The sequence below is a fragment of the Tyto alba genome, unplaced genomic scaffold (assembly GCF_018691265.1).
Source record: "Tyto alba isolate M040663 unplaced genomic scaffold, T.alba_DEE_v4.0 Super-Scaffold_33, whole genome shotgun sequence".
Taxonomy (NCBI): domain Eukaryota; kingdom Metazoa; phylum Chordata; class Aves; order Strigiformes; family Tytonidae; genus Tyto; species Tyto alba.
The window spans coordinates 6,464,935-6,473,485 of NW_024881308.1; the positions used below are offsets into that span (position 1 = coordinate 6,464,935).

The window sequence follows — 8,551 nt, forward strand, 5'->3', positions numbered from 1 at the left end:
CTCTCAATAATGCACACACCCACACTGCTTGTTTAGATCTGAGTGTTATTTCTCTGTATGCCATCGTTAAATGCTTGTCTGGACAAGACCTTTGTCAGTAGGGGAAGGGGAGCTGGGATCCCAAGGGATGGCTTTCTGGGAATGGTGGGGCTGTGGGATGGTCAGCGTTTCAGGGGAGTGAAGCAGGGAGTGTTAGCAGCAAAGCCTGAAGAGTTAATTTTGGGAGCCTACAATACCCCTTTCCTTCTTTGGCTGCCAGGAGAACCTGCGGAGGGAGAGGAGGGGAAAACCATCTCTCCCCTCTGCAGGGCAGCAGTCCAGGATGGGGTTTACTGAGTGCCAGCAGCTTTGCTTCCTCTGGGCTGGCAAGTCTGTAGGGAGGAGGCTGGGAGCAGGGCAGAGCTGGCTGCTAGCTTCTTGCCACCTGCTCTTTGGGACTGTCCTCCTGCAGGTCCTCCTCATCTGACTGCACCACGGGGGTCTCGGCCCCGTCCTCACTGGTGTCCAGGCTATTGAGATCCGTGGAGACAGAGGACGTGGAGGAAATGCGTGACTTGCTCTCGGCTGAGTTGGGCACTTGCAGGGTGATTTCCCCTGGGCACTGGCTGGTATCTGCCCCTGGAGGAGAGAGTGGTAAGAGAAAGGAAAGGGCTTCTGGAGATTTATTGCTCCCTAAGATTCATGGATAGCCCCTCCAACGCACGTGTCTTATTCCTCGGCAGGCTATGCTTTTCTGGGTGCTCCCCATCTGGCTACTGTGGCTGCTCCCCACCTTACACCCCCAGCTTGGCTCTGGGCAGTGCCACACATCCCTTCCCCATTTTCACCAGGGGAGTCTTTTCCATCTCACATGAAACACAGTTTGGAGCCACACTGTGTGAGGCCGTTGGCTGCAGCAGACAAGGAGATGTTTGGCTTGGCTTTGGTGAATCTCTACGGTGTGTGTGCATGGGGAGGAAGGTGCTGGCACCCTGAATTTTAGCTGAGGGACCCAGGCCCAGTTCCCTGGGATCTGGCTGGGAGGTGGAGGGGTCCTGCAGCCTTCTTGCTCAGCACAGCAAGCTCTGCAGCATGGTGGGAACCTGGGAAATTGTGACAAGACAGTGGCTGCTGCAGAGGAGCTTCAGGACAAGAGAATTTGCCCCATGGACTCTGGAAAGTGCCTGGGCTCTCCTATCTTCTGCAGCATAAGGCTTTTACAGGGTCTGTACATCTGGGCTGCAGAGATGGATACTGATGTGGACCAGTCCAGGATGAGGTCCCTCCAACCTCACAGACCCCAGCACCAAGTGTCTTGTCTTTGTATGGGTGCGTGTGGATCTGCATGCAGGGTGGCCAGAGCTGAGGAACAAGCCAATGTGGGCACTGGGGGCAGGAAGGGCTCCCAGCCTGGCTCACAAAAGGGACTGCACGTACCTGGCAGGGGCCCAGCAACGCTGCTCTCCTCTGTCCCACAGCCCAGAAACACGTCCACAGTGTCCTGGTCTGACAGATCCATCATGTCCATCTGCTCCAACATGTCCACATTCACCTCCATGGAGGAAATGCTGCCTAAGGGGGCTGCAGAGACAGAGGCCAGCGAAAAGGTGAGTGCTAGTGCCAGGCAAAGGGCACCATCAGCCCTGTGCAGGCAGGACCCTGAGGGCGGAGGTTAGCCTTGCTGTGGGGAACTGAATTCTACTTGCTGGTAAAAGGCCCCTAGGAAAATCATGTTTCCTTAAAACATCCCTCTGGAAGCCCCTGCTGTCTCCCTGCAGACCTTGTCCCTGCCCCAGAGTGTCTGGAGGAGCCTGTCTGAGGCCAGTGACTATGCAGGGTGCCAGCCTGGGTACCCGTGTGCAGTGACTTAAGTGGTGTGAGTAATCCACAGCACACCCACACGCAGCCTGTGTGGTCCCGTCTCAGTGCAGGACATGCATGTCCCTGGCCGTCTTCAGACTGGGAATGTCCCACCAATCTCTAACGCCTGTGTCATTGTTCCCTGAAACACCCCCAGCCCTGTGCTGGTGTCTGTAGCACTTACGTCTCCGATGCTCTATCTGCAGGTGAGACATAGGGAAGAAGAAATCCACCTCATGCTGGAAAACCTCCTCAAAGAACTTCTGCCGGTCCCGTAGTTTCAGCTGCTGCTGCTGCATCTGCTCGGCATCCAGGCTCCGCTGCGCCTGCTCCATGTCGGCTAGGGAGAAAGGTGAGGAGGGTCGGACCAGGCAGGGCTGGCTGAGCCCTCTGCCTGTCCCAGCTCACAGGGTACAGCCGTGCTGGAGGGTACGTGATTCCCTTCTGCTCTGCTTTACCAGCGCACGTTGATTTAGTCACTGTGAATAGATGTTACACACCGGAATGGCAGCGTCACCAGCACTAGCTGTGCTGGAGCCTCAGATCTCACTTCCAAGAGGCAGGGCAGCCAGGAGCAGGGAGCTCATATGCTGTGTTCATGACTGCTGAAAATTATTGAGAGGGGAAAGGGTGTTGTTATGAGATCAGCCATGGTTTGCACACGTTTAAGTTTCAGTTTCCTTGCTATAAAACAGAGGGTTGTCCGTGAACGCTAACGAGCAAGGGAAACTCCCAGAGACAAGATCTGGTGTTAGTGCTTCAGGCTTTCTGGGCTGAGGGACGCGTAAAGAATAAAAGGCAGCAGCAATGCTGTCACCCCTGCACACGTGCACCCCTGCCACCACCGTCGCTATAAATACAGCCGCACCCACGCTCGCAGGCTCCCCCGTTCACATCCCCCGCTAGCACAGCCAGCTTGGCTTCTGCCTGCACAAACATTTTCATTCCTGTAATTCCTCCCGCAGTTCAATGCCAGTGCCTGTGTCCCTGGCTCGCACGGGAGGGAGTGATGGGAGCCCTTGGGCTGTTGCTGAAGGAGCTTGTTGCTGCATCCCTGGGCCTGGTACTTCCCTTTTGGGTTGGGTACCCACAACAGCAAGGACCCAAATGGCACAGAGGGGCTGTGACTGGTGGCCCCGGCTGTTCCCAGGCTGGTGTTTGACCTCAGTCATCCCAGATTTCCTCTCTGCTGCTCTTGGCCCAGCCGGCACAAGGAAAATCTGATTACTGGAGCAGGCAGTGCAGTAACCAAGGAAACCAAACAAACATCCTGAGCACGGCCCAAACCCTCTGTTCCTCCAGGCTGGGGAGGAGGGAACAGGGCGAGCAGCATCCCCACCCTGTCTGGCAGAAGTAGTGGCGAGGAGTGCAGGGGGGCTGGCTGTCAGCAAGATGTAGCAGCATAGGACCCAAATGGGAGAGGTGGTGGGCCTGGTGAGATGTCCTGGAGATCAACGGTACATCTTCCTGAGAGCCCTTCCAGGGCTCCTCTGCACCCTGTTTCTGGGGCATCCTTCAGCAAAGCCCCATCATCTGCAGCCACCTGCCCCAGGAGCCGGGTTGTGCCTGCAGCGCTGCGCAGGGACGCACCGTGACTCAGGGCCAGTCACCATGTGCTTTCTGGAAGAGGCTCTGGTCCTCTTCTGCTGCTCAGCGTCTTCCCGTGATGCCCACGGCAGCGATCCTGGCTGCCCGGAGGGGCCTTTGCCTTCGGAAGTCTGCCCTAAGCACGGGGTGCCTGCCCCGGTGCAGAGGCTCAGCGTGCTGTGCAGCGCCCAGGCTGACGGCCACGGTGGTGGATGTGCCGTGCCGGTGCAGCTTTCCTCACAAGGCTGACGGGTGGCTGCAGCCTGGTGCCACTGGGGCAAGGCAAAAAAACCTCCTGCCTCCTCTGTTCTATCTGCAAACGAGAATTGGAGCCAGGGACAAGGAAGGGGGTGACCGGGGCACTGATGATGGAGCTGGCTCCCTTCGGCAGCTGGAGCCAGCCCTGTCCTGTCTGTCCCAGGCAGAGCTCTGCCCGCCAGCCCAGCTGTGCCGAATCCGTGACAAACAGCTGCGGTTCACCGCACCGAGGGAAGCCCATCGGGCTCCAGCTGTAGGGAGGCTGGGCTCGGGGCAGGGGCTGCGCCAGCTCGCAGATTGAGGGCAACAGACCGGCTCTCCGTACGGCATCCTGCCAAAGGGACCCCAGTGTGGAGGTAAGTCTCTAAACCCTCCTGCAGTACAAATACAAAATAAACCAAAGTGCTAGCAGGTGCTGTCCCAAGTGCTGTGAGCGTGGCTGATCCGTGCCATTAATGTTCTCCCTGCCCATCTCTCCCCAGCGCGTGACCGATACTCGGGGTAAGGGTGCTTGGGGAGAGTCAGGACGAGTGCTGGTGGCAGCATTCCTGTGGGCGCCGGGATTTCTCTTGCGGGAGAAATTAGCAGGACCTGTTTATGAACTTGTTTTCGAGCTCTTGCCGGGGAGTTAGGCGCGAGCACTGAGATCCCATTATGTAAGGAACGCCGACAGTGGGAGACAGCAGCTGGGCTGTGCTTGGCCCTGCCTGACCCGTGACCGCGGTGAGAGTCGGGGATGGAGCCTTCCCCCCTCCCGCGGCTCTTCCGGGCCTGGGGGGAGCCAACAGCCCTGCTAGTGTAGCTGCTCCTCAGCAACCCTTGCTGGGGAAATAAAGGAGAGCGGCATTCCCTGCCGCGGCCCTTCCCCATGTGACGGCCGGTCACACTCCCTGGCTGTCAGTCGTGGGGATTGTCTCATCCGGCTGGCATGTTCCCACCGCGGGACACGTTCGCACACACAATGCGGCCCCTGTGCACCGTGGGGGATCTGTCGGTACCTGCTGGTGGCCTGGCTTTTATTACTATTGTCATGGTTATTACTACAGCCCACTCAGCCGAGGGGCCAGAGGCTGATCAGCATTCAGAGCCAGGCTCTTCTTCGCTGGCTGAACCGCCCAGCGCGGCTGCAACAGCACCAAGCACCCCGCTGCCTTCAAATCCTTCCGGCTCTCACGGCGTATCAGCCAGCGCCGCTCGGAAAGGAGCTGGAGCCAGGTGCTGGTGCAGAAGTTGGGTGGGCAGGGCAGGGCAGGGCAGGATCCCCACCCCCCCCACCCCCTCCCCCCTGGGAGGTGCAGGCAGGGATTTCCTTCTCACCTGCTCCCAGGCAGCTGCCCACAGGGAGGGCTACGGGCGAGGACGCTGGCCCCGCGGGTCCCTCTGCCCTGCCAGGGCACGCTGGGGAGCCAGCCCTCGCATGGCGTGGGGGGAAAGGCACAGGAGGGCGGGCTGCGAAGCAAACCGCTGCGAGCTCTCCCATCTGCACCCTTGCCGAAGCGGGCTGGGAGAGAAGCAAGTCCTGGGGTGCAGTCAGCATGGGGTGAGGGCCAGGCAGGGCTTGAGGGTTCTGGGAGCACCAGCTAAGGGTGTTCTCCAACCCAGCATCTGGTCGGGGAGCGGAGCACAGTTCAGTTATCTGGCTGTGTTTCCACTGGGAGGGGACACGTTTTTCATTCTTCCTTGGCCCACAGGATCCAGGTACAACCCCCGCTCAGTGCCAGTGAATAGGAAAGGTGTATTCGGGGGTGGGAGAAGGCTTGTTAGCGCAGACACAAGGCCAAGAGAGGATGGGGACAGCCGTTTCTTGAGGCTGTGCCTCTGCACTACCTTACAGAGGTATTGAGGCATTTAAAGTCATGAAAAATAATCTGGCCTGTGGAAAGGGACAGGGGGTGATGGGGCGGTGAGCAGAGTTTAAGCAAGCACTCCACGCATGGCCCAGTTCTGTGGTGAATGAAAGTGCTGGGGCGGGCTGGCCCAGCCCTGTTTTGCCCCTCTTCCTGCACTTTCCCAGAGCCTGATCCTCTGACCCTGCTCCTCCAGAGGGGCCTGGGGCACCCCACTGCTGCCCGGCTTGCTGGACTGCGCCTTGTGCTCCCCACCCCTGCGTGCAGCGCTGCGAGGAGATGGCGTGGGGGAAAGATGCAGCTCCTCGGCTGCCACAGCATCTTCCGGGAGGCTCTGCAGCAATCGCAAGCCTTTCCCTATCACCCTGTCCCAGCAAAACTGCTGTGGGACAAGGGTAAATCCCAAGGGCTTTTGGTTCCTTTAGCCTTGGGAGAAGCAGCTGGCGTGGAGAGCTGGGAATGTCCCTGTAGAATCATGCAGGGCCAGGCCGTGGGGAGATGGGATGCCTGGACACACCGGCTGCCTGAGTGTCAATTCCCTGCACGGTCTTTTCTCGATCGGCACGTCTGACCTCATGTTGCAGCACAGCAAAAAATAACTGTAGCCCCAGTGAGAGGAAATGCACCAGGCGAGTGCGAGGGAGGCAATGATTTTGGTAGAGCCGCTTGCTGGGAAAAGCAGCGGGGGGGGGGGGTTGGAACTAGAGAGGGAGGACATGGCACCTCGTAACCCCTGTCTGTGCAGCGGTTTCATCGCCTGCGCTCCTCCGAGCGATCTCCAAATCCCCTGCGTCTCAGCACTAAAAATATCCCTGCCGCCCAGAGCTCCTTCCCGGGCAGAGGCTGTGTCATAAGACCCTGCTATTTACGGGGCCCTGCTTCGGTTCACGCAGAAAGAAGCGTGAGGACGAGAAAGCCGAGCGGGCAGCACGGGTGCCTGGGGAGCGGGTGTGCAAACCCGGGGCACGGATCCGGGGCAGGCTGTCCCCCTGCGACCCCTCTGTCACCCCGGCTGCCGCTCGCCTGGCCGCGCTCGCTGATGTGTTTGCTCTGCTCAGCCTCCTCTTCCCCAAAACCCTGAGGGTGCTGGGGGGGGGGGGGGGGGGGTTGAAGATCCGCTCCTCCCGGGGGTTCGGGGTTCCCAGGGTTACCCACGCCGCTCCACAACATGCCCGTGGCCCAACAGGTCCCCGAGCTCAACCATTTCCCAGGCAGGTGCGTTTCCCCCCCCCCCCCCCACGCCGCTCCCCGAGCATCCCCATCCCAAGCACGGAGCTTCCCGGGCAGCCCCTGCCCAAAGCAGCCCGGGGAGCGGTGCCGGCGCAGCAGGTTGGAAAGAAGCGGGGCTCACGGCTGCTTTTGCAAGGGGCATCGAGGGGGGAGTGTTGGGGGGGGGTGGGGTGGGGGTGTTCGGGCACCCCGAACCCTGCCCGCCCTCCCGGTGCGGTGCCCCGCTCCCCTCCCGCCAAGCGCACTCCGCGGCCGGTACTTACCGGGCAGCCGCCGGCTGCGGCTCTGCGCCCCGGGCCCCGACATGCGGCGGAGCGGCTGCTGCGACCGGGCCGGGGCCGGGGCCGGGGCCGGGGGCGGTTGGGCTCAGCGTGGGGCGGCCGCCCCCCCCCCCGCCGCCGGCCGCCGCTCGCCCATGCTGCGCGCTGCGGGGCGGTGCTCGGCGCTGCGCGGGGCGGTGCCAGCGCGCCCATCCCCGCGGCATCGCGGCGGCGCCTCCCGGCTCCCGCCCTGCCGGGGTCCTGGCGCAAAGCTGCTGGCCGCTGCTGCGGCGTGGGGTGGGGGGGTGTCTCCGGTTCCCGTGGGGAGCAGGGTCGCCGTGCACAGTGGCCGGTCCTCACGGAGGGGCTCTGCCTTCCCGGGACCCACTGAGAGTCCCCATGCGGAGTCCCTGGTCCCCAGGGAGGGTCCCTGCAGAGGGTCGTCCCCCATCCACAGCCACCCCAGGCAGAGCTGCGTGCCCCGCAGTGCCCGGCTGCAGGGGCTCTGCTCCAGCAGGAGCTGTGCCACACGTGGCAGTGGGTGGGCAGGCCTGGAGGCAGGGGGCTCTGTGCCTGGGCAGGGACCACAGTTACCATCCATCCGTGCTTGCCTTTGGTTTTTTTTCCCCTCTTCTCTCACACAATCACACAGGAGAGACGACAGCACGCTGCGTGGATGGGCCGTGGGCTCCCTCACCAGCTCATCCCTGACCTTCGGAGACCCTCATCCCCCAACAGATCCCACTCTGGAGTGTTCTCTCCCACGTTCAGCCCTGCACATCAGGGCTGCTCCTTGGCAGAGAAGCAGACTTGGCTGCCCGCCCCCTTCCTGTATCTCAGCAGGGTGAGTCAGTGCCTCGCCGTGCCCAGCGCCAGCTCTGCCCGCAGCCTGGTCCCTGACAAGCCGGGACGGGGGGAAGGGACATCCACTCTGCCCTTTCCTCTGGCTGAAAGGGAGTTTCCAGAGTCTGTGGTGTGTCCCGCCTGCTCCATTCTCAGTGTATTTCTCTCACTGTCTGGATGACTAAAGATAACTGGGTATTGTTTGTGTCCCAGCTCTGGTTTTGGCTACTGTTGCTTTGCTGTCCCCTCCATGCCTCCTGGGAGCTCCTGCTGCCAAAAAACAACTTTGTGCTGGAGACCCAGTGCCTGCACCTTGCGCACTTGCCTGCAGCTGCTGGCTTCAGCTCACACGGTGGTTACGAGAGATGAACTTTGTCCACATGAATGTTTAACCGTATCCAAAAAACACCCCCAGTCCTGCCTGTTGGTTTCCACCTGAGCGTGGGATGCCAGCACTGTAGCTCAGCCCTGGAGGGCTGAGGGGGGCAGGCTGGTGTAGCAAGATGGGGGGTCTCACGGTCTGAGGAGCCGCAGGAGCAAATCTTTGCTGGGTACCTGCCAGCTCTGGTTTGCTCACAGCTCTGTGTGGTCTGGCGTGGCCTCCGGGCAGCCTCGACTGTTTGCTGCTGTCCCCGCTGACCCCCCTACCCTGCTGGGGGGAAGGCGAGGAGGCAGGGCTGGAGAATT

The 8,551-nt window shown here is 61.1% G+C and overlaps 1 protein-coding gene across 1 annotated transcript; it reads right to left on the minus strand.

Annotated features, from left to right (window-relative positions):
• Positions 1-28: 28 nt before the first annotated feature.
• Positions 29-7,183, minus strand: DBNDD2 (dysbindin domain containing 2). Its single transcript, XM_042801015.1, has 4 exons — positions 7,025-7,183; positions 2,024-2,179; positions 1,417-1,560; positions 29-618 (listed from the first exon to the last, which is right to left on the minus strand). Exons 1-4 carry the CDS (start codon positions 7,065-7,067, stop codon positions 410-412), a joined length of 552 nt encoding a protein of 183 aa, XP_042656949.1. The 5' UTR covers positions 7,068-7,183; the 3' UTR covers positions 29-409.
• Positions 7,184-8,551: the final 1,368 nt, after the last annotated feature.

What these genes read in the sequence shown, in the direction of transcription:
- DBNDD2 (XM_042801015.1), bottom strand. Translation starts at nt 7,067, where the DNA reads ATGTCGGGGCCCGGGGCGCAGAGCCGCAGCCGGCGGCTGCCCG. An exon ending in GCAGATAGAGCATCGGAGAC is followed by an intron (nt 1,561 to 2,023) that starts GTAAGTGCTACA and finishes CTGTCTCTGCAG; the next exon opens with CCCCCTTAGGCAGCATTTCC. An exon ending in CGTTGCTGGGCCCCTGCCAG is followed by an intron (nt 619 to 1,416) that starts GTACGTGCAGTC and finishes TCTCTCCTCCAG; the next exon opens with GGGCAGATACCAGCCAGTGC.